The sequence below is a fragment of the Natrix helvetica genome, assembly GCF_964273705.1.
Source record: "Natrix helvetica genome assembly, chromosome: 2".
Classification (NCBI taxonomy): Eukaryota; Metazoa; Chordata; class Lepidosauria; order Squamata; family Natricidae; genus Natrix; species Natrix helvetica.
The window spans coordinates 8,868,419-8,893,982 of NC_138552.1; the positions used below are offsets into that span (position 1 = coordinate 8,868,419).

The 25,564-nt window shown below is 44.2% G+C and overlaps 1 protein-coding gene across 1 annotated transcript in view; it reads right to left on the minus strand.

Moving 5' to 3' along the window:
• Positions 1 to 12,252: 12,252 nt before the first annotated feature.
• Positions 12,253 to 25,564, minus strand: part of LOXHD1 (lipoxygenase homology PLAT domains 1) — a gene marked incomplete at its 5' end in the record, with an annotated part of 213,163 nt that continues 199,851 nt past the window's right edge. Inside the window, 4 exons of the mRNA XM_081940466.1 lie at positions 12,253 to 13,154; positions 16,162 to 16,323; positions 19,803 to 19,941; positions 22,581 to 22,751. Coding sequence (XP_081796592.1) covers positions 12,674 to 13,154; positions 16,162 to 16,323; positions 19,803 to 19,941; positions 22,581 to 22,751 — 953 coding nt within the window. The 3' untranslated portion in view covers positions 12,253 to 12,673. The remainder of the gene's footprint in view (positions 13,155 to 16,161; positions 16,324 to 19,802; positions 19,942 to 22,580; positions 22,752 to 25,564) is intronic.

The following is a 25,564-nucleotide window of genomic DNA, read 5'->3' on the forward strand; positions in this document are numbered from 1 at the left end:
GTTTGACATTTTGCCTGCTGTCTCCCTGCCATTTCCCAGACGCACTGAGCTCCACGCAATAAATCTGTACAGAACGGGCCTTGTCACAAGACAGGAAGACTTTGGTGAGGCCTCAGTTTTGTTGGAAAAAGTCAAATCACCCAATAAAAGAAAGAAAGAAAAGATGATGAAGGGGGGAGAACCCAGACTGATTTGGGCCACACCACGAAAGGTACCCATGCGAGAGCAGGAAGACGCTGTAAAGCTTCTAACCCAGGGCGATGAAACATTTGCGTGAAATGTTTGTCTGTGTGTGTGTTTTTTGCTTTTCTCTCTATGTGCATCCACATGCACTCACTTGTGCACGTAAGGGATAAATAATAAGCACAGCTTTTTAAAGAAAATACGGTGATGCAGAGCACCAGTTTCTCACAGATTCGGGGGTTGTGGATGTGTGAAGGATGGTAAGCGAAAACTCGTGAGTCCCACAGTGTCGGACAGTGTCACGTGTGAATGGGGACACCGAATGTTCTTTTTTTTTAAAAAAAATACGTATCTAGGAACAACAACAGCAACAACAAAAGTTAGTTTACAGGGTTTTGTGAGTTTAAATGCCTTATATTTAACAATCATAATTTATGACTAACTTGTAGATATTTGTGGATTCTTATTTAATTATTTTTATAGTTGGGTTGGATTTTTTTTCCTTTGGCATTTTTAATTATAATTTATTTATTTAGAAATGAATACTAATTTTTTTAATTGCTCCTCTATTACCTCATTTTATTTATATATATAAATAAAATATGGCATAGTTTATTTATATATATGGCATAGTTTCTGGGAATGGAATGCTTTTGCATGCGTTGGTAATTTTGAAGAATGATCAAACCGGTGAGGGACACATTTACCATTTCAAAAAGTAAACAACAACAAAAAATTATTCAGGGTATGTGATAACAAACTGTATTACTTGTGGTGCTGTTACCTTGGAGACATTCCATACAAAAAAAAAATGCAAACCTTTGATTCTGTATGCTGTGACATAGTGGAAATTTTGCAATATAGTGGCTGTGTTTTACCACACACAAACACACACACATTAAAAGCATATATATATATATATATATATATATATATATATATATATATATATATATATATATATATATATATATATATATATATATATATATATATATATATATATATATGAATAAAGATATATATGAATATTATTTGCACTCATAAAATGGTGATGATCCACTCACTCACAATCTATTTTTTTTTGTATTGAGGGAAAAGTTGCAGTCCTCCAAACCATTTCTCAGAAATAGTGTAGGGTCTCCTGCTTGGGCGGGGGTTGGACTAAATGACCTACAAGGTCCCTTCCAACTCTGTTAATCTATCTTGAAACCGAAGGAAAGCATTTCGGTCTGAAAGCTTTGAAATTACTGTATTTTTCAGAGTATAAGACGCACTGGAGTATAAGACGCACCAAGATTTTGAAGAGGCAATTTTTAAAAAAAGTTTTTGCACTCTGCGGACCTCCCAAAAATGGCCCATTTATCGTGAAAATGGGCCCATTTTTTGTCAAAAAAGGGCATGTATAACCTTTAGGAGGCTTATAGAATGCTCCTGGGGGCTGGGGAGGCCAAAAACAAGCAAAAAACTGCCTGTTTTTTGCGAAAATGGGCCCATTTTTTGTCAAAAAAAAAAAGTCTTATAGAGTGTACCTGAGGGCTGTGAGGGCAAAAACGAGCAAAGAAAAAGGCCCATTTTTCTCTCATTTCTGCCCTCCCCAGCCCCCAGGAGCACTCTGGAAGCCTCCTAAAGGCTATGCACAGCCATTTTGGTGAAGGGGTCAGACTTTCAGAAGGCCAAAAATGCTGTATTCAGTGTATAAGATGCACCCAGATTTTCACCCTCTTTTCTGAGGGAAAAAGGTGTGTCTTATACTCCAAAAAAAAAATACAGTAAATGCAAAATTCACACATAGCCATGGTATGGTGTGCCATAGAAGAGAGGGGGGGGGGATCTTATTTCACTGCACCAGATCAAACTGGAAATCCAAGTTTACTGGTGTGAACGATTTCCTGGATGCGCCTAAAAAAATTAGTCCTTGTACAAAGTACCCTTTTATGGTATTCAGCTTTGTGGATGCTCTTTAGCAGGGGTGTTGAATTCGCGGCCCACGGGCCAAATGTTTCACATGCTGGCCACGCCCACCCCTGGTTTAGCGAAGGGAGGGAAGTCATTATGCGTCATGTGATGACGTGACACCGTGAGTTTGACACCCCTGCAAATCTTCAGGGCCCTGCTTCAGCCTGGAAGGAAAGTAAGTTGAGAGAGAATATCCAACTTCCGCCACTCTTAACGCATCTGCAACGTCCTCATCACAACATCACATAGCCAACATCTTAATGCAGGGATGTCCAACCTTGGCCACTTTTAAGAGCTGAGGACTTCAACTCCCAGAATTCCCCAGCCAGCCATGGCTGGCTGGGGAATTCTGGGAGTTGAAGTCCACAAGTCTTGGAATGGCTACGGTGGGACACTCCTGAGCTGAAATTAGTAATCTTATCCGTTCCTCCCAGTGGGATATCATCATCTCTTGCTTATTATTATTGTAAATTCTACAGCTTCTAGCATCTTGTGCTAGAGCAGGGGTCAGCAATGTGCGGCTCTCGAGCTGCATGTGGCTCTTTCATCCCTCTGCTGCAGCTCCCTGTTGCCAGTCGGTAAAAGGAAAAAGGACTCCATGCTAGAAGGAGACTCTATGGTGGGGGAACTGGACTTCCAGTCATCAGAGGAAAAAGGATGCCGAGCTAGGAGGAGACTCTATGGTGGAGAAACTAGACTTCCGGTCGGCTCCAGAATTGAACGAGGAGCTTCCGGTTAGGACCTTTGTGGCTCTTTGAGTTGCTTAAGATTGCCGAGTCTTGTGCTAGAGCAACACAACAATTGGTTTTTGAGCCACCCAGAGTCACTTCGGTGGGATGGATGGCCTTATACATCAAATTTCTCATCAATACCCATGAGGGATGCTGGGAACTTGAATCTAGCAACATCTGGGGTTTACTGAGTTTAGGAACATCTGGAGAGTGTGTGATAAATGATTGCTCAATGCAAACTACTTTCGTTGGGGAAAGTCATTTAGATCCAGCTTTCTCAACTGCAGGATCGCCAAAGATGTTGGGGCTTTCAGCGGGCAAAATTTGCAGCTATAACTACCGGAGGTGGGGGATAAATCAGGGAAATGGTTAATTTGTCAAGGGTTGGTGTTTTTTTTTTTTTTTAAATCACCCCAGACATTTTCACAGCTCGAATTGCACACAGTGAGATGGCTGGCCGTTGTATTCTTCCTAAATGAAAATATCTATCTCCTCTTTGAAGATTCTTATGCTATCCTGTGACACACGACGTCAACAACTTAAAGTTGAGTTGAATGAAGTTGAAAAGAAAGGGAACGAATGAGAAACGTGCAATGTCAAAGACAATTATAGCTGACTAACCAATTCTCAAATATGTCTTTTAACAAGTTAGCACCTCCAGCCGAGGGGATACCCTTGCATTACAGAAGGCGCATTAATGTTCTCAGTTACAATCCAAAATCCTCCTCATTTCCCTTAATGACAAAGAAAAGTGACTGGATCATTCACTCTTTTTTTTTTTTTGTACTCCTACTGCTGTTTTGTTGTGCTGTGCAACATTTTGCTACATAGACTATTTTATAGGCGAAAGCTAGAAATATTTATTATTCCTATTAAAGCAATAGTGCATTCGGAGAAAAATTAAAAGAGACGTTAGAAATTGTGTAAATGCTTAGATTCACTTTTGGTGGATTTTTTTGTACTTTATTTATAACTAATAAAATGAAATTGCATTGCTAACTACTTCCTTGGGGTCCTTCATGATACTGGGAATGGCTGATTGCAAGAGCATTTAGACTTATATATCGCTTCATAGTTCTTTACAGCGCTCTCTGAGCGCTATACAACATCCGCATATTGCCCCCACGAACCAGGCTCTTCGTTTGAATGACCTTGGAAGGGTGGAAGACTGAGTTAACTTTCAGCTGGTGAAGATCGAACTGCTGGCAGTCGGCAGAGTTCGCCTGCAATACTGGACTTTAACCACTGTGTCACCAGAGTTCTTATATCTAATCTATTTGAAACAGCCATCCTCAAAATTTCTGTTTTCCAAAGGAGGTGCTGTGCAAGGAAAGATTTGGCACAGAGTTTCTGGGATTCATGGACAGATCTTCACACTCCTGAAATGAATGAATGAATGAATGAATGAATGAATGAATGAATGAATGAATGAATGAATGAACGAACAAACAAAGGAACTGTTTCCTGCAAAAGCCCACTCCCCTTTCGCTCCTCTTTTATTTCCTATGGGAGGGGCCATTCACCATCCACCTGTGGCTTTACTCCTGTCAACCCTGATTTCTGATCTGTTCTTTATTTTGGCAGTTCTGCGCAGGTGCCCACTGGGAACAGGCTCCAGCTGCTCTTCTGCCTCACTGCTGTCTAACTCCAAAGGCAGCTGAGCACTGCCAGGTGACCTTGGCCCCATCTCTGCCTCTAATGCAGAGCCCTCGTCTGGGCCTTCACCAGCCTCTAGGACTGGCCTTGTTCCTCCCCAACCTCCTCACTGTCCGACTCTGCTGCCAGCTCCGCTGATTTTGCTTGCCCAAACACAACTTTGTGCCTTCACCGACCACTTGTACGTCCCAGTTCCCAACAGGCTGCTGCCTTGCAGCCCGGAGGTTGGGGACCCTTTTCCTAGACAGCATCTCCTCAGGTCATTCCCACATTACATTACTCAAGCATTTTCTGGCTATTTTAGACTTTGTGGCCCTCCCTGGAAAGCTGCAAGGAAAGTACTACGGAGGAGATGGGCCCTGGGGAATTTTAAGACGTACCATATTTTTCGGACTATAAGGCGCACCGGAGTATAAGACGCACCATGATTTTGAAGAGGTAAATTTTTTAAAAAAGGTTTTGCACTCTGCAGGCCTCCCAAACCCTCTGCATGCCTCCTTTTGTGCAAAAAAAAAAAAGGGGGGGGCATGCAGAGGCTTTAGGAGGCTTGTAGAGTGCTCCTGGGGGCTGGAGGGGGGGCAAAATGAGAAAAAACAGTCTGGTATTTTTGCTCATTTTTGCCCTCCCCAGCCCCCAGTAGCACTCTGCAAGGCTCCTAAAGGCTCTGCACCTCCATTTTTGCAAAGGGGGCGGGGTTTCAGTAAGCCAAAAATGCTGTGTTTAGTGTATAAGACGCACCCAGATTTTCACACTCTTTTTGGGGGGGAAAGATGCGTCTTATACTCCGAAAAATACAGTATTCCTTTTTTCCTCTATTCACTAACCTCCTCCCTCCCAATCTGGGACTCTGCTTCAAATCCTGACAGCAAATCATAATAATAGTTTTATTTTTCAGAAACATAACAGTATCTTCTATCCAATGGAAACCTGAAGAACCAATACATACCATGGGTAGATGGATGCAGGGGTGGGATTCTACCAATTCGGACCAGTTCGGGCAAACCGGTACCTCCAAAGATCAGCTGGGAGCGAACCGGTTTGCTCCCACTAGCAAGTGCCCCTCCCCCGTGCGTTACCTACCGTTATCTTCTCAGCTAAATCGCGCAGCAGAGTGGATTGCGGCGCCTCAGCTGTTTTCCTTCCCATGCAGTAATCCAGAAGGTGCCGTATTTTTCAGAGTATAAGACGCACCTTTTCCCCTCAAAAAAGAGGGTGAAAATCTGGGTGTGCCTTATACACTGAATACAGCATTTCTGGTCTCCTGAACCCCCCCCCCCTTGCAAAAATGGTCGTGCATAGCCTTTAGGAGGCTTCCAGACTGCTCCTGGCAGCTGGGGAGGGCAAAAATGAGCTACAAATGGGCCTTTTTAAAATCGTTTTTGCCTTGCCCAGCCCCCAGGAAAACTCTATAAGCATCCCAAAGGCTATGCATGCCCTTTTTTTGACAAACAAATGGCCCATTGTCGTGAAAAACGGGCCATTTTGGGGAGGTCTGCAGAGTGCAAACACTTTTTTTTTAATCTGCCTCTTCAAAATCTTGGTGCATCTCATACTCTGAAAAATACGGTAAGTCTTTTCTAAACTGCGCGTGCGCAAAGAACCGGTTGTTAAACCGGTAGGATCCTACCCCTGGATGGAGGGGAGGGATGGAGGGAGGGTGGGAGGGTGGGAGGGAAGGATTGAAAATTTAATTTTTTACACCTTTTCACTCAACGACAACTTTGTTTACAAGGTTTGCAAGGCTTGATATTCCACAATATAACCGTCAAAGTTTCCCCCTTTAAAGAGTCCAAAATGTGTAGTTTGGCAAGATATTCTCGGAATTCTTTGCTTATTTAAAGTATTCATATCCCACACTGCAACTAGAGGTTGACAAAACAGCTTCCATCAGAGCCAATACAAGCAGCACAGCTGGTGCCATTTGATGGCAACGCAAAATAATTAATTTCAGAATCTCGGTTATTCATCGCTGGTGCCCCTTCCTCTTTCCAAGATGAAAGTACCCAGAATGCCAAATTCCTGCTCTAACTGAGGAAGCATTTCTCATCCGTTGTGCTGAAATGGATTCAGAGCAAAAAGGACCGGAAAGAACCATCCCAAGAGCCAGCTGGTCAACTCACAGAAAGCGTGGTGAGGTGAACATGTTACTTTGAATAGACAGGTAGTCCTCGACGTACAACAGTTCATTGAGTGACCAAAGTTACAACGGGCCCTGAAAAAAGTGAGTTTTGAGCGTTTTTCACGCTTGTGACCATTGCAGTATCCTTATGGCTACAAGATCACAATTTGGATGATTGGCAACTGACTCATATTTATGACGGTTTCATTGTCCCGGAGGGGAGGAGGGTCATACCATCCCCTTTTGAGACATTATATATATATAATGTCTCAAAAAAGCTTTAAGCCCACAGCTTGAAGATGGCAGGTGTGATCCTGCCGAAACGTTGCAAAGACAATCTCAACCTTACACGGGAAAAGACCCGAATACAACAAAACCAGCATACCTACACCCGTGAAAATGTACGAAAACAAATATATATATGTATGTATGTATGTATGTATGTATGTATGTATGTATGTATGTATGTATATATATATATATATATATATATATATATATATATATATATATATATATATATATATATATATATATATATATATATATATATATATATATATATATATATTGTGTGTGTGTGTGTGTGTGTCTGTGTACAGACACACACAGACACACAGATACACACACACAAGCTGGATACCCATGCTCCACTACGAAACTATGTGATCGGGCTTGATAAATCGAAACTTACAGCTTGAAAGTTGATGAGTAGTTACAATCAGCCTCTCCTCTCTCATTCTCTCCCTCAGGCTTGCCACGCAGAAGCCTCTCCTATCTTATTCCCCTTCTCTCCCTCAGGCTGGTCCCATTGATCCTCTCCTATCTCCTCCTCTCCCTCAGGCCTGCCCCACAGAAGCCTTTCCTCTCCTATCCCCCTTCTCTCCCTCAGGCTGGTCCCATTGATCCTCTCCTATCTCCTTCTCTCCCTCAGGCCTGCCCCACAGAAGCCTTTCCTCTCCTATCCCCCTTCTCTCCCTCAGGCTGGTCCCATTGATCCTCTCCTATCTCCTTCTCTCCCTCAGGCCTGCCCCACAGAAGCCTTTCCTCTCCTATCCCCCTTCTCTCCCTCAGGCTGGTCCCATTGATCCTCTCCTATCCCCTTCTCTCCCTCAGGCTTGCCCCACAGAAGCCTCTCTTATCCTATCCCCATTCTCTCCCTCAGGCTGGTCCCATTGATCCTCTCCTATCCCCTTCTCTCCCTCAGGACTGCCCCACAGAAGCCTTTCCTCTCCTATCCTCCTTCTCTCCCTCAGGCTGGTCCCATTGATCCTCTCCTATCTCCTTCTCTCCCTCAGGCCTGCCCCACAGAAGCTTTTCCTCTCCTTTCCCCTTCTCTCCCTCAGGCCTGCCCCACAGAGGCCTCCCCTTCTTATCCCCTTCTCTCCCTCAGTCTAATTCCTTAGCATCAGAGCATTTTTCAGGTGGGGAGGGGGAGTAGAATGTCTAAACTCCCAGTCCGCAGGCCAGATGAGACATGCGCTGGCCATGTCCACACCCAAGTGGCATTTGGAACAGAGCTCTTTTCAGGTGGGGAGGGGGAGTAGAATGTCTAACTCCTTAGAATCAGAGTGTATTAATAATAATATAAGAAATACTAAGGATCTGATGGTCATTTCAAAAAATCCTTTCTTAGCAAGCACCTAGAAGGCAAGAAGAATATACATGCCAAATTTCAAGTTTGTAGGCTTTACTGTTCTGTACATTTTGTGATGCTGTGTGAGTTAACTTAAGACTTACCTGTTCTGACTAGCCGGCCTGGCCCACTTATAGTTCTACTCTTACCTCCTGGCGGATAAATAAATAAATAAATAACAATAAATATTTATTTCTTAGCCGCACCCTCTCCCGAAGGACTCGGGGCGGCGTACAATGAAACATATGAAATAAATATGTGGATATTTTATTTGGGATAGCTTTTAAGGTTAATGTTTTTAACTTTTTTAAATTTTTAAATTTTTTTTAATCTAACTTAACTAAATTGTACAGGGAACTTCTACTACCTCCTCCAGTCCTATGTTTAATTTATTTATTGTATACTTATAACATGTATATTTACTGTTCAATTATTTTAATATGACTGTATACCGCCCCGAGTCTCTTTTGAGAGAGGGGCGGTCTAGAAATCCAATAAAGTTAAAGTTAAGTGGTATTTCACACACACACAGAGGGGGGTGCATATGTGTGTGTGTGTGTGTGTGTGTGTGTGTGTTTTATTTCTAATTTTCCTTTAACATCCATACATACTTTGCGGACAATGCATTGACTGGGTCAATATACTTTTTACACAATGCTATAAATAATAATAAATACATATAATCCTTGTCTTCCAACTTCTAACCTTGATATACACATTATAAGTGTAATAAATTATTTTATATATGTGTGCATGATACTATTTTCCCAATTTGTACTTATAAAAAATTACTCAATATTCCATTATACTTTCTTTTGAGAACTTCTGACGAGCCAATTCAATGGGGAAGCTACATTCACGTAACAATCCTGTTGCTAAGTGATTCATTTAACACATGTGGCAAGAAAGGTCATAAACTGGGGCAAAATTCACAGGACGACTCTCTCTCTCTTATCAACAGAAAGGTTGGGCTCATTTGTGGTCGAGGACTACCTGTATCCAAAAAGAAAGCAGGGTGCAGACAGAAGGAACAAATTATAATACGATGAGATGACATGATAGCAGTAGTCCAGTATTCAAGGGGTTGCGACAAAGAAGAGGGGGTCAATCAATTCGCCAAAGCACCAGAAGGCAGGACAAGAAACAATGGATGGAAACTAATCAAGGAGAGAAGCAAGTGGAACAGTTTGCCTTCAGAGGTTGTGGGGACTTCACCACTGGACGTTTTTAAGAAGAGATTATCTCAAATGTTATGTGGTCTCCTGTTTTAACCTCCAAGGTCCATTCCAGCCAGAGGTGGAATACACAGAAGTTTACCACCAGTTTGCAAATGTGTGCACTTCGTATGCGCGTGGCATTCTGCGCATGCGCTTTGGTCGTGCGCGGCATCAAAAACAAGGCTACATAGGCCATCATGGAGCCGGTGTGGGTGGGCAGGCCAACCCCTCCCCCCACTACCGGTTCGACCAAACCAGTCCAAACTGGCTGAATACTCCATCTGATTCCAGTTCTATTCTATTCTAAAGTTGCCGTTAACTTTATTGGGAAACAATTCTTTCCATACCTCTTCTGATTGACTGATTGAAACTAGGCTTGGCGAGGGGCTTCTCATTGTGGCAAACATTTAGGGCGAGTGTAAATTTTTGCCAGGGAATGCCAGAGGCACCAGCTTCCTTCCCGTTGCTAGAGAATCTGCCTTTGACTCAAGAATTCAGCAAACGAGGGACTCTCAGCAGCAAATGGCTCCATGCCTGAGCCTTTCAGTCCGTCCTTTTGCCAAGAATGTGCTCGCTTAAAATGAATATATGTAAATCCTTCCTTGGAAAAGTTGCAAGAGAACTTTATTACATCTTGGCGTTAGTTGTTGTACTAACGGGAGTGAGTATGAGGGAGGGCTGAGTGGGGAAGTCAGATTTGAATGCTGCAGGAATTGCAAATCTGCAGAGGTACCTTTCTAACATCTGGCTGTCCCTGGCTTGTGTCTGTTGGGGGTCTGCAAGGATCCTAAAGAGCCACGGTGGCGCAGTGGTTAGAGTGCAGTACTGCAGGCTCCTTCTGCTGACTGCTGGCTGACTGCAATTTGGCAGTTCAAATCCCACCAGGCTCAAGGTTGACTCAGCCTTCCATCCTTCCGAGGTGGGTAAAAGGAGGGCCCAGATTGTTGGGGGCATCAGGCTGACTCTGTAAACCGCTTAGAGAGGGCTGTAAAGCACTATGAAGTGGTATATAAGTCTGTGCTATTGCTATTGTTATCCTGAGATTTTTTTTTCTAGGGCCGTGATGGCGAGCCTATGGCACACAGGCCAAAAAGTGGCACACAGAGTCCTCTCTGCCCTCCGTCACCCCAGGTTAGATTGCCTTGGTGTTTCTTTCCCTGCAAATGATGAAACAAAAGCTCACGAAAGAAAAAGATCTTACCTCTTGCTGCACTGCCGGTGTTGGGCTGCTCCACCTCCCACCAGCCTTGGGTCTCTGCTGCGCATGACTGCGCATGACTGCGCATGCACATGTTCACCCGCGCACCTTTCAGTTTGGGCATGCACGTGCATGCATTTTGTGCACGGTGCCTAAAAGGTTCACCATCACTGAACTAAACTAACAGAGCAGCGTTCTGGACCAGCCACAACTTCCAAAAGATCTTCAAGGGCAGCCCCATGTAGAGCCTCTGGCAGTAGTCTAGCCAGGAGGCGAGAAAAGCATGAACGACCGTAACCTTGCGCATGCTCACATTTTTGGCGCGTGGTGAACCGGTGGTAAAACTATTTGAAACCTATCTCTGCATGTGATCTTCTTTTGTGACCTTCTGACACTCAAAGTCGATAAGGAAGCCAGATTCACTGAACAATCCTATTCCTCACTGCACAACCCCACGGATTCACTTAACAACTGTGACAAGAAAGGTTGCCAAATGGGAGGAAAGTCACTTAACAACTGTCTCGCTTAGCCATGGAAACTCTGGGCTCAGTTATGGTCGTAAGTCGAGGACTACCTGTATTTATTTAAAGGCACGTTTTGCCAAAAAATTATTCGCAAAATATGAAAAACCGGAGCATGTTTACAACACCGTTATTGAAAAACGTAAAAGAAACATTCAGCAAATCATGATAAATTACAGGTAAGTCTATTTAAGAGCTGATGGGAATTGTAATATTTCGTTCTGGGCGAGGGAAGAAAAGACATTTTGTAATGGAAGGGAGATTTTGCTAAACAAAGGGATCCGTTTGGAAAAACAGGAAATTGCCAAAAAAACCCTGTATGATCCAAGGCCTGCAAAATGCTGGATTAAGTTAGATTTACATCAAAACCCCAAGTTGTTTTGCTCTTTAATTTAATTTGTTGAAGAAAGCATCCACCTGCCAGATGGTGCAAAAACTTTTCAGAATTTCAAAATTTTGGAAAATTGCACCCTGTAAAGTATAGCACGGTGAGGGCTAATCTTTTTGTCAAGGCGCAAACCCTCCCCCCCCCATCACTCCCCATTTTGGGCCTGGAAAGCCTCCTGCACTAACCCGGAAGCCAAAACGGTTAGGGTTAGGCCCCAAAGTGCAATGCGAGAGTGTATGCACCTGCACCCCTCCAAGGGATGCACCACCCCCCACACATGCTCAAGTGCGCCAGAAGTGGGTTCCTACCAGTTTGGACCTGTTCGGCCGAGTAGGTAGTAACTCAGCCTGCCACGCCCCCAAACTGGTTTTATTGGCGGCGGCGCCATCTTCATTTTCAGTTCTACTCGTGCGCAGAACAATCTTCATTGCAAACAATTTTTTCCCCTTTTCTAAGGTGCGCATGCGCAGACCTTTTTAAGTGCAAATGTGCACGATTTTTGCACACCAAACCGGCAGTAATGCCGGTAGCAACCCACCCCTGACGTGCGTCCCCCCACATGCGCCTTGGCCCCCACACATGTGTGGCTGAGACCCAAAGGCCAGCTGGCCAGCAGGTGGCATGCAAGCGTGCATGGTGGAGCTGGGCTGGGGGAACGGCTGTTGTGCCCACAAAGAGGCCTCTGTGTGCCACCTGTGACACGCATGCCATAGGTTTGCCATCACAGGTATAGCATGATAGCAGTATTCCAGTATTTGAGGGGCTGAAACAAAGAGGAGGTGGTCCACTTGTTTTCCAAAGGACCTGAAGGTAGGGCGCGAAGCAATGGATGGAAACTAATCAAGGGGGAAAGCAACCTGGAATTAAGGAGAAACTTCCCAACAGTGAGGACAATTAACCAGTGGGACAGTTTCCCTGCAGATGTTGCGGGTGCTTCATCACTGGAGGTTTCTAAGAAAAAAACTGGATAGCCACTTGTCTGAAATGGCATAGGTTCTTGATCAGGGGGCTGGACTAGAAGACCTCCAAGGTCCCTTCCAGCTCTGTTCTGTTCTAAAGTTGCCGTTAACTCCTGGGAAACAATTCCCTCCATGTTAACCGATCCCCTTTACTCTTATCCAACCACTTCCTGCATGGAAAGTTGGTCGTTATGCCTGTCGCTGAGTTGGTGATCTCGACTCGCTCCACCAGCCACCCGGGAGACAGCCCTCCACTGTCATGCTCAATCCGAACTTTCTTCAACTCCCCGAGTTCGAGAATTTCTAGGTAGAACCGGTCGGTGCTGCCCCGCTCAAAGAGATTGCGGAATTTCTGCTTTAAACGCCGTTTGCCCGAATCCCCGTTCACTCCAAATATGGTGATGCGGACGTTGGCATCTGTGCCAGATCCTTTTTGGGAGCCAGTCACGATGATCACTTCGTATCGGACAGGTACCAAATTCCGAGCTTTGCTGGCGAAGCTTTCAATCACCTTGGCACATTCAAAAACCTTGTAGTCTCCTCTCTTGGCACGGAGGGGAATTTTCGCATTGCATTTGAAGAAATACCTGTCGGAAGAAGCAAGCAGAGAACTGAATTCGGAAGGATTCATGCCCGTCCCCCCAAAAATTAAAATATTTGTTGCAGAATGCTTGTTTTTCTTTAGCAAGGGAGAACTGACTTTCTCTGACGAGTCTTGTGCCAGCTTTGCTAAATCCTCTCTGACTTGTTACCCTTTTGTTTAAATTCCCTCTGGTGGCAAAATTCCATCTCATTTTTAGGCCCAGAAAAGCCACTTAATTGGCTTCAAAAATCTTTCCCTCCACAACTCCTCTCCTTAATGACTCCCCCTTTTCTTCCACGCTTTTCTCTTCCACGCCAATCTTTTGAATCCTTCTGCAACAACAACAACCAGCATGGGATGTTTGCTGGAAAAGAGATATAATATTTTATGATGCGCCACTTAAGATTAATTAGCGTTTTTGGGTTAGTCGTGACAAATAACTTGGATGGAGATTTCTCCCTGACTTTAATGGTAAGGTGGACACTCTCTTATCCCCAAATCCACCTTGAGTTTCATGCTGCTTTGATTGCCAGGGTTTTTGTACATGGCGAAGTGTGCTGTAGAGTAACCCTTTCCCCACACGAACCCAGACACACTTAAGCATGCTCAGGGAGGGGTCTATGACAATTTCCCACAGCCAACTCGCCACAGTTAACTCACCACATGTTCTGACCTCGGCTTCCGCAAAAAGAACGAAGCAGAGTCCTGGTCCTGACAAAACCCCTCTTATTAAACGAATGTGAATTCCTCTCATTCATATTCAGCAAAGGCCTGGCAAACAGTCTTTCAAAGGAGTATTTATGACCACAGACCTTATCTATCTTGGAAAGCTGCCATGTAAATATTTTCCAAAGGAGGTGCTGTGCAAGGAAAGGCTGGGCGCAGAGTCTCTGAGATTCATGGACAGATCTTCACACTCCTGAAATGAATCTAACTACCAAACGAATGAATTGTTCCCTGCAAAAGCCCCCTCCCCTTTTGCTCCTCTTTTATTTCCTATGGGACGGGCCATTCACTGTCCACCTGTGGCCTTACTCCCAAGTTGACCCTTGTTCCTTAGCTGTTCCCTTCGTTTGGCAACTCTGCGCATGCGCACACTGGGAACAGGCTCCAGCTGTTCGTCTGCCTCACTGATCTCTGACTCTGAAGGCAGCTGATAACTGGCATACAGCCCTGGCCCCATCTCTGCCTCCGACACAGAGCCCTCATCAGAGCCTTCCCCAGACTCCAGGACTGGCCCATGTTCCTCCCCAACCTCCACACTCTCCGAATCTGCTGCCAGCTCTTCTGGCCGTTGGTGGGCCACAACACCACAGGACACCTCGCTGTGGGACAAGAGTTACCCTAATAGCGAAGAAATGATGGAATATAATCATTAAAGAAAAGATGCAAAAGGAGGGACAGCTACGTGAACAGCAAAAATTAAAATGCTTTTTATTTATTTTAAAAAATGAAATAGAATTATTAAATTGTCCCACAGTGAGTTGTCCTGCAGAGTTCTGACCCAGCTCCCAAACACAATAAACCCTCTGTAGTTAAATAAATATTCCCTTTATTAGGAGCACCAGCAGCCCCAGAAAAAAATTCTCTCTCACCGCAGGGTAACAAGTCCGTCTGGCCTGGAGATGAATAGTTGTCTGCTACATCTATTCATCTCTGCCCCTTTCCTTTTATCCCCAGAGCTAGGGTGGAGCTTTGCTAGCAGCGGTGGCTATTCCTTCCCAAGGACCGGCCCATAGATTTCCACTGCTCTCCTCTCCTCTGCCTTCTGCGCATCCATTCATCAGGCCACTGGACTCAGCAGTTCTTCCTCTTCCTCATGAGCCACCTCCAGACCTGGGGGCTGTTGACTCTCCATCTGAGGGCTGACGGATGGCTCAGGCTCTACCTACCTCCCTCTCCCTCTCCCCCCTCTCTCTCTGCCAGCTCCATTCCTTCTTCCCCCTCAGAGCTCATGAGTTGCCTTGATGCTGACCCTGACTCCCATGCCTCCTTATCTGATTTGGCTGCTGGAGGGGCTGACAGGCCACAACACATGGCATGTTGGCTGTGGCGAGTTGTCCCATTTGTCTCAGGGAGTAGATTTTCAGTCTTCATTACCTTGCCTTCATCTCCTCTCTAAATCAAATCAGAGGCCTCTACAGGTAGTCCTCAACCTACAAGCACATCTGAGCCCAAAATTTCTGCTGCGTAGTAGGACAGCTGTTAAGTGAGCTCTGCCCCATTTTACGACCTTTCTTGCCACAGTCGTTAAGCGAACCGCTCCTAGTTGTTACGTTAGTAACAGCGTTGTTAAGTGAATCTGGCTTCTGCGCTGCTTGTCCGAAGGTCGCAAAAAGGGATGACATGACCCTGGGACGCTGCCAACCGTCGTACATGTGAGTCAGTTGCCAAGCGGCCAAATTTTGACCACGGGGATGCTGCAGCGGTTATACATGTGAAAAACGGCCATACAGTAAGTCACTTTTTCCAGTGCCATTGTAACTTTGCATGGTCGCTAAGAGAATCGGTGTAAGTCGAGGACTACCGGTGCAGGAGTTAGGACCACAAACCTTTGAGCGCCACAAACCAACATTACAAAACCGTGTCTGTCTGTCTGTCTGTGTCGTTCATGCATCTTTTCATTATGAGGCACTGTAAAGGTCAAGGTTCCCCTCGGGCATATGTGCTAGTCGTTCCCGACTCAAGGGGGCGGTGCTCATCTCCGTTTCAAAGCCGAAGAGCCAGGGCTGTCCGAAGACGTCTCCGCGGTCATGTGGCCAGCCTGACTAAACACCAAGGCGCACGGGACGCTGTTACCTTCCCACCAAAGGTGGTTCCTATTTTTCTACTTGCAGTTTTGACGTGCTTTCGAACTGCTAGGTTGGGAGAAGCTGGGACAAGTAACAGGAGCTCACTTCATTATGCGGCGCTAGGGATTCGAACAGCTGAACTGCCGACCTTTTCTGATTGACAAGCTCTGAGCCACCACTCAGTGAGTAAGTGAGTGAGTAAATAAGTGAGGCACTTACTTGTTGCCAAGTTCCATCTCTGTAACGACAATTTCCTGAACATGCCAATATATGTCCAGTTTCGCCCTCAGTTTCTTCCCATCTTTTGGACAGTGACCAACACAGATGGCGGCGATATCATCAACGTTTTTGGAAGAAAACTGGAATGCATCCGATGCTCCTCTGTGGATCCCCCCCCACACACACATAAAGCTTAAAATGTTAATGAGCAGACAATCAATCACTAACGGGAAGAGGTAAGTGAATGGATATAGTTTGCAATAATTCAGGGATGGCGAACCTTTTTTGGCTCACGTGCCATAAGTGGGTGGAGCGCAGGGGGGGTAGTGTGCGGGCGTGCCGCACCCATAATGCAATGTGCGACCCCCCAGTGTGCATGTGCGCACTACAGGCGCTCCCCTGATTTTTTGCAAGCTTTTTTTGCCCTCCCCAGGCTCCAGAGGCTTTATAGGAGCCCGGGGAGGGCAAAAACAACCTCCCCTGTCCCCCCAGATGCCCTCTGGAGGCCTTCAGGATGCTTCCCTAAAGGCTCCAGAGCATCAAAACAAACCTCCGAGCAAACCGGAAGTGTTTGCTCAGAGGGTCGTTTTGAGCGCTCCGAAGGCTTGAGGGACCTTCAGGACGCTTCCCTGAAGCCTCCGGAGCAGTCAAAATGACCCTCCGAGCAAACCGGAAGTCCATTCCCAAACTTCCGGTTTGCCCGTAGGGCCGGGTTTTTGCACTCCAGAGGCTTCAGGGAAGCTCATGAAGCCTCCGGGGGGGCGGGGGGGCTCTTTTCACCCTCCCCAGGCTCCTATAAAGGCTCTGGAGCCTGGGGAGGGCGAAAAATGGCTTTAAAAAAGGGTGAACTCAGCTGGCCAGCACGCACATGCACGCTGGTCAGCTGACAGGGCAGCGCCTCGTATGCTCTGACAAATGGCTCCGTGTGCCACCCGTGGCACGTGTGCCGTAGGTTCGCCATCACTGCAATAATTAATGCAACATACGATACAGCCAGTTTTGTCTAGTGGTTAAGGCACCAGGCTAGAAACCTCTTAGGCATGATTCTAGTGAGTTCTAGTCCCACCTTAGGCATGAAAGCTGGCTAGGTGACCTTGGGCCAATTACCAGCACACTGTGAGTTCTAGTCCCAACCGAGGCATAAAAGACAGTTGGTCGACTTTGCCCCAATCACTAGGAGACAGTGACTTCTTTCTAGTCCCACCTTAGGCATAAAAGACAGCTGGGTGATTTTAGGGCAATCACAGGAGACTGTGAGTTCAAACTAACTTTGGGCCAATCACTCTCTCTCTCTCTCAACTCAATCACCTCACAGAGTTCTCATTCTGGGGAAAATAGGTGGAAGACGGTATGTGAGCTGCCACGAGTTATTTATACAAATAAATAAATATTTTGAGAGTTTAGGAACTGCCCAGCACAAATTTATATAGCCCTATATCTTTAAATCATCCCTACAATGTTCCAGGAAGTTCTTAGCCACATATAATATTAATTTATAGATGAAAACCGTGTTTTCAATTCGTCTGAAAGGTTTCCCGACTTATTTCTTATTAAGAGGCATAAATATAATTGTGTTCGCAAGCAAGCCAAACCTTTCTCAATGCACAGGTCGCTGAGATAATACAGGTTCTCCGAACACTTATGAGAAACAGTTCAATCAATGAATTAACATGTAACACGTTGTACATATAAACATCCAATTCTTTTAAAGGGAGAAGAAAGGGATGCATTTATTTGGAGATTAGAGAACTAAGATACATCTGCTTAGCAAAGGCACTCACTAAATGTCACCAATAATGAATGAATCTTATAACGATATATATATATAGAAAACCCGAACAACCAAAGACATATATATATATATATATATATATATATATATATATATATATATATATATATATATATATATATATATATATATATATATATATATATATATATATATATATATATATATATATACATACATACATACATACATACATACATACATACATACATATATATATATATATATATTTGTTTTCGTAGATTTTCACGGGTGTAGGTATGCTGGTTTTGTTGTATTCGGGTCTTTTCCCGTGTAAGGTTGAGATTGTCTTTGCAACGTTTCGGCAGGATCACACCTGCCATCTTCAAGCTGTGGGCTTAAAATGGGAACGGAGCTGCCGTCTTTCTGTAAGTCTTGGTGGGAGGGGATGGGGTGGTGGCTTTGTTTCAGTAAGTGGAATGATTGGTTGTGTGGTTGTATCATGATTGGTAGATTGGTGCTGATTGGTGCAGGCTGTGTGTGCATTGTTGTTTTGTATTTTAACGGCTTGGGTGGTGGGTGGTGTTCGTTTGTTGGGTAGGGCTGCTTTCCAGATGTTTGGTAGGCGGGAGGTATCATCACGTTTGTTCATGCTGTGGGGGTGTTTCTCTATTTCGATGGCTTCCATGATTATTCTCTTGTGGAGGTGTTCTGTTTTGGAGATTAACCTGGCTCCTTCAAAGTTGATTTCGTGTCCTGTAGCTTTAAGGTGCTGGAAAAGGGAAGAAGTTTTTTCTTTTTTTCTTACTGCATTTTTGTGTTCTGTGATGCATGCATTTATTCTCCTGTTTGTTTGCCCTATGTATATAATAGCCAACATCTTAAGAAACCCCAAAGACAAAATCCAGCTAGAAAACCAAGGAGTCTACGAAATACCATGCAAAATCTGCCCAGCAATATACATAGGGCAAACAAACAGGAGAATAAATGCACGCATCACAGAACACAAAAATGCAGTAAGAAAAAAAGAAAAAACTTCTTCCCTTTTCCAGCACCTTAAAGCTACAGGACACGAAATCAACTTTGAAGGAGCCAGGTTAATCTCCAAAACAGAACACCTCCACAAGAGAATAATCATGGAAGCCATCGAAATAGAGAAACACCCCCACAGCATGAACGAACGTGATGATACCTCCCGCCTACCAAACATCTGGAAACCAGCCCTAGCCAACAAACGAACACCACCCACCACCCAAGCCGTTAAAATACAAAACAACAATGCACACACAACCTGCACCAATCAGCACCAATCTACCAATCATGATACAACCACACAACCAATCATTCCACTTACTGAAACAAAGCCACCACCCCATCCCCTCCCACCAAGACTTACAGAAAGACGGCAGCTCCGTTCCCATTTTAAGCCCACAGCTTGAAGATGGCAGGTGTGATCCTGCCTATATATATATATATATATATATATATATATATATATATATATATATATATATATATATATATATATATATATATATATATATATATATATATATATATATATATATATATATATATATATATATATATATATATATATATATATATATATATATATATATATATATATATATATATATATATATATATATATATATATATATATATATATATATATATATATATATATATATATATATATATATATATATATATATATATTCATAAACACAGTGCTTATTTTTATAAGGAGCAACTGAGCCTGCTGAACAATGCATTCATTAAGGGCAATCTTTTAATCAGCCCAAAGTTGGCTGATTATAATCATTCAGTTGTATAATGAGTGAAGAGTTCAGGTCATTATAATTATGGCATTATGATAACATACCTTAAGAATCTTCTCTTCCTGGAGGAGTTCTCCAGCAGGAACTCCTTGGAACGCCCTCGCTTGCCTTCAAAAATGATGGATACGTTTTCCTTGGTCTCTGAATCCTCCTTATTGCTGGTAATTGTAAGGATCTCATAAGCTTGAAAGTTCAGAGAAAACATGAAGTTAAGTCTCCTAGTTTAGCCTTTCCCATTCCGTGTTTCATAGTTCAGGAGCATCTTGAGGTTTTTAAGAAGAGAATTGGGTGTGTCTAGTTGAATGAAAAGAAGGACCAGGGGAGACGTGATAGGAGTCTTCTGATATCTCAGGGGCTGCCACAAAGAAAAGGCAGTCAAGTTATTCTCCAAGGCACCTGAGGGTAGAACAAGAAGCAATGGGTGGAAACTAATCAAGGAGAGAAGCAACTTAGAACTGAGGAGAAATTTCCTGAGAGTTAAAACAATTAATCAGTGGAACAACTTGCTTCCAGAAGTTGTGAATGCTCCAACACTGGAAGTTTTTAAGAAGAGATGGGGCAACCGTTTGTCTGAAATTGTATAAGGTTTCCTGCCTAAGCAGGAGGCTGGACTAGAAGACCTCCAAGGTCCCTTCCAACTCTGTCATTCTAATTATAATTGCAACATAGATTGGATGATCATTTGTCTGAAATGGTATTGGGCAGTGATGGCGAACCTTTTTGGCACCAAGTGCCCAAACTGGAATCCTTGTGCATATGCGCACACTGGCACACTGGAAACCCAAAGATCAGCTGGCCGGCGTGCACATGGCTTTTTTGGGGCCATTTTTGGCAATTTTGGGGGCTGTTTTCATGCCATTTTGGGCCGCTTTCCGGGTGATATTTTGGGCTGTTTTCAGGCCATTTTCTTTCTTTTTCATTTATGGCACAAAAAATGCCCTGAAAAATGCCCCCAAAACAGCTTGGAAAAGGCTCGAAAAAGAGCCCCGAAAATGGCCTGTTTTTTGTCTGTTTTCCGAGCCATTTTCTGGCACTCTGGCACCCGCAAAGACCAGCTGGCCGGCACACATGTGTGCAATGGTAACGGTGCTCATACCCACAGAGAGGGCTCTGCGTGCCACCTGTGGCACGCATGCCATTGGTTCACCATCATGGGGTGAGGGTCTCCTGTTTGAGCAGTGAATTAGACTTAAAGTCTTCCAAGATCCTTTCCAATTCTGTTATTCTGCTTGGTACAGGAGAGTCCCAATTTTAATCCTTGATGTCCCCAGTGGGTTGGACTAGAGGATCTCCAAGGTCCCTTTCAGCCCTCTGATACTATGATCTCCAAGACAAGTGGGGAAACCTGGGAGAACTATTCAACCAATCTGTCCTTCTAAGAGATACTCAGTAGTTACTCTCCGCTTATGACAGCTTCTTAACTTTCTCCCCCTGTGATTCCCTGTTTATTTACAAAAAGTGCTTCACCGATGCAGGACTGAGAGTTTAAAACTTCAACGTCAACAGCTGGGGTCTCCTTCGTTTAGCCAAACTAGAACATTTAGGGAGGAAAGTCCTGGATGAACATCTGAAAGTCTGATCTCCAGAAATATATGAAATTTAAAACTCAAAAGACATAGCATTGAATTAACCTGTTGATCAGCTACCGTGAGATTTTTTTCAGTTGCTTTCTCTAAATCTCTACAAGTTAGATCAGTGTTTCTCAAACTTGGCGACTTTAAGTCCTGTGGACTTCAACTCCCAGAATCCCCCAGCCAGCATAGCTGGCTGGGGAATTCTGGGAGTTGAAGTCCACAGGACTTAAAGTCGCCAAGTTTGAGAAACACTGAGTTAGATTAAGACAACGGCATTTTCCTCTCTCTGGCCTTTCATAAGATTAGCTTATTCAACCATGCACTGAAAAATGCTCTATTTCTGGTTTTTTTTTTAGCCCGCACATCCAAAAGACATTTCTGACAAGAGGAGTCAGTGTCATGGTCCCATTTATCCCATTTCCACCCAGCGTGTCGGCTCACGAAAGTGACAGGAATAAGGCCTCAGAACTTCAGCATTTGAGGAGATGGCTAACAAAAACACTATAAGCTGAAAAGGGCATTTTGCAGTGACATCTCCTCTCATTCCTCTCAGAGTTGGAAGGGACCTTGGAGGTCTTCTAGTCCTGTTCAGATTGCAAGCCCTATACCACATCAGTACAATCTCTTCTTAAAAACCTCCAGTGATGGAGTATCGTTCCACTGATTAATTGTTCTGTCAAGAAATCCTTCCTTAGTTCTAAGTTGCTTCTCTCCATGATTAGTTTCCACCCATTGCTTCTTGTCCTGCCCTCAGGTGTTTTGTAGAATAGCTTGACTTCCTCTAATTGGTGGCAGCTCCTCAAATATTGGAGCACTGCTATCATGTCTCCCCTAGTCCTTCTTTTAATTAAACTAGAGATATCCAGTTCCAGCAACCAGTCCCCTAATCATTTTGGTTTTAGCCTCCGGTCCCCTAATCATTTTGGTTGCTCTTTTCTGCACTCTTTCTAGAGTCTCAATAATCTATTTTATAATATAGTGACAAAACTGGATGCTGTATTCCAAGTGTGGCCTTACCAAGGCCTTATAAAGTGGTATTGACACTTCAGGTGATCTTGATTCTATCCCTCTGTTTATGCAGCCTAGAACTGTGTTGGCTTTTTTGGCAGCTGCTGCACACAGCTGGCTCCTATTTAAATGGTTGTCCACCAGGACTCCAAGATCCCTCTCAAAGTCACCTCTATTGAGCCAGGTATCACCTATCCTATACCTGTGCATTTGGTTTTCCTTGTTTGTTGCACAACTTACAGGTTCGTTCTTTCAATTCCAAAATGTCATTATTGGCACAGGCCAGTTCCCGTATAATCTGCCCATCATCTTCATCTTTTGCAAGCCAGCGGTCACACTGGAAACGGAACATTTTGTCCACAAGTGAGTCTTCAATATCAATATATTCCAGATGCCAGCCTGGCGCGATTCCTGTTGGAACAAAAGAATCTTATAGCTTTGGTAGATGAAGCAATTTGATTCATACTATAGCCCAGGGATCGGCAACCTTAAACACTCAAAGAGCCACAGAGGTCCTAAACGGAAGCCCCCCCATTCAATTCTGGAGCTGACCGGAAGTCCGGTTCCCCCACCATAGAGACTCTTCCTAGCGCGGAAGTCCGGTTCCCCCACCATAGAGTCTCCTCCTAGCGTGGCATCCTTTTTCCTCTACCTGTGCTAACCGAAAGCCCTATCAATTGTGGAGCCAACTGGTGACAGGGAGCTGCAGCAGAGGGATAAAAGAGCCACATGTGGCTCCCGGTTGCTGACCCCTGCTATAGGCAGTCCTCAGATCATGACCACTAGGGGGTTGAAAAATCTGCAGACAATTCTTGACTTACAACCACAATAGAGCCTAAACATTTCTGCCTCTGCTAAGTGAGACAGTGATTAGGTTTTGCTCCATTTTATGACCTTTCTTGCCACAGTTGTTAAGTGTAACACTGCGGTTGTAAGTTAGTAACATGGTTGTTAAGTGAATTTGGTTTTCCCATTGACTATGCTTGTCAGAAGGTGGCAAAAGATGATCAGATGTCCTCAGGTCAATGCAACCTTCATAAATACAAATCAGTTGCCCTCCTTCTGAATTTTGATCCCCCAGGGGGATGCTGCAAGTGGGAAAACTAGTCCCAAGTCATTTTTTCAGTGCTGTTGTAACTTTGGACTGTCGCTAAGCGATTGGTTTTAAGTCAAGGACTACATGTACCTAGAGGTAACTAGGACAAGACATGTCCCATTTCCAATCAGAAGGCAAATTGGGGAGTGTTTTTCTCACCGCTTCTAACCTTTGTTATTCGGAACCAAATAACAGAATAACAGAGTTGGGAGGGACCTTGGAGGTCCTCTAGTCCACCCCCTGCTTAGACAGGAAACCCTACACCACTTCAGACAAATGGTTATCCAATCTCTTCTTTAAAACTTCCAGTGTTGGGACATTCACAACTTCTGGAGGCAAGTTGTTCCACTGATTAATTGTTCTAACTGTCAGGAAAAACCTGAAAGTGACTTCTGGAAGTGACAACCTGGAAGTGATTTCCAGTTTGCGCATAGGGCCGTTTTCCATGCTACGGATGCTTCAGGGAAGCCTCCTGAAGCCTCCAGAGAGTGAAAAAGAGCCCTACAGGCAAACCGGCTAATTGTCACCCTCTGGAGCCTCCAGGAGGCTTCCCTGAAGCCCCCGGAGTGCTAAAAACAGCACAACGCACAAATCGGAAGTCTGTTCCCTTCCCGTTTCTTCAGGGAAGCCTCCGGAGGGTGAAAAATGGCCAAAAAAGAAGGCTGAAGTCAGCTGGCTAGCTCACACATGCGCCCTAACAAATGGCTCCATGTGCTACCTGCGACATGCATGCCATAGGTTCGCCATCACAGGTTTAGAGTCTCCTGCTTCAGCACGGGGTTGGACTAGGAGACCTCCAAGGTCCCCTTCTACTCTTTTATTCTGTTATAATGAGGCATAGGTAGAGTGTAAGCAGGAATCCTGTTTAGCACATAGACAGATGTTGGCTTGACAGCAACTCTTGTGAGGTCTACGTGGAATGGCAATTAAGGGCTAGATAGCTAGCTTAATTATTGTACTCAGGGTCTGCTCAGCAAGTGAACACGGCCACAGGGCTCGGTTCTAGATCCTGAACTTTTTAATCTTTTGATTAATGAAGTGAAAGAGAAGGCGGAGGGCGCGCTCATCAAATCTGTAGGTGGCACCCAATTTGGGAGGGAGAGCAAATGCCTTGGAACGCTGAAATCCATCCCTAGAGAACAGAAGGGACAATAATAACAGGATTAAATTCACCAGAGGCAAATGCAAAATGCTTCATTTTAGAAAAGGATGACAAATGCTTAGGTATGGAGTGAAGGGATTTCTGGCTGGGCAAAAACACTTGTGAAAAAGAGGCTGAAAAGATAATTATTTACAGATTTTATTTTTTATTTTTTTAAAAAAGAGCCATATGGTGAAGAAGGAAATGCAATGTTAGGCTTCAACGGAAACATAATTTTGCAAAGTACAGGAAGGAATGCTTCCTCCCCCTCCCCTTTTTTTAAACTGTTTTTCCTACTGTGTCCCACTCTGGGTGCCAGAAAAACTAGGTTAGGTTCACCAAAGGATAATAGAGACAGCCCAGGGCCCTTTAAAAAAAAAGTCCTATGAAATTAAGGGCATGGAGACTAAAATGTACGAAAAATGGTAGAGTTAGTCTAGAGAAAAGAAGGAGTAAGGGAGTAACATAGCAGTATCCTTGAGGGACTGCCACAAAGAAGAGAAATCGTCCTATTTTCCAAAGCACCAGAAGGCAGGACAAGAAACAATGGATGGAAACTAATCAAGGAGAGAGAAGCAACCTGGAATTAAGGAGAAACTTCCTGAGAGTGAGAATAATTAGGCAGTGGAACGACTTCAGAAGTTGTAGGTGCTCCAACGCAGGTTTTTAAGAAGAGATTGGACACCCACTTGTCTAAAATGGCAGTGACGTGCGGTCAGGGGAGGCAAGGGAGGCGGAGCCTCACCTCTCTTCATGAAATAATAGTATATAATATTATATACTATATATATATATATAATATTATAATATTATACATCCGCCCGGGAGCTGCGGAGGGCGGAGGCAGAAATGTTGTCGGCGCTCCCAGATGACGAAGGCACAAAAACGACAGTCGACAGTCGCTTTTGTGCCTTCGTCATCCGGAAACGCCGACATTCTGCCGGGCGCGCATGGACGGAGGTAGGCAGAATGGCGCTGAGCCGATCT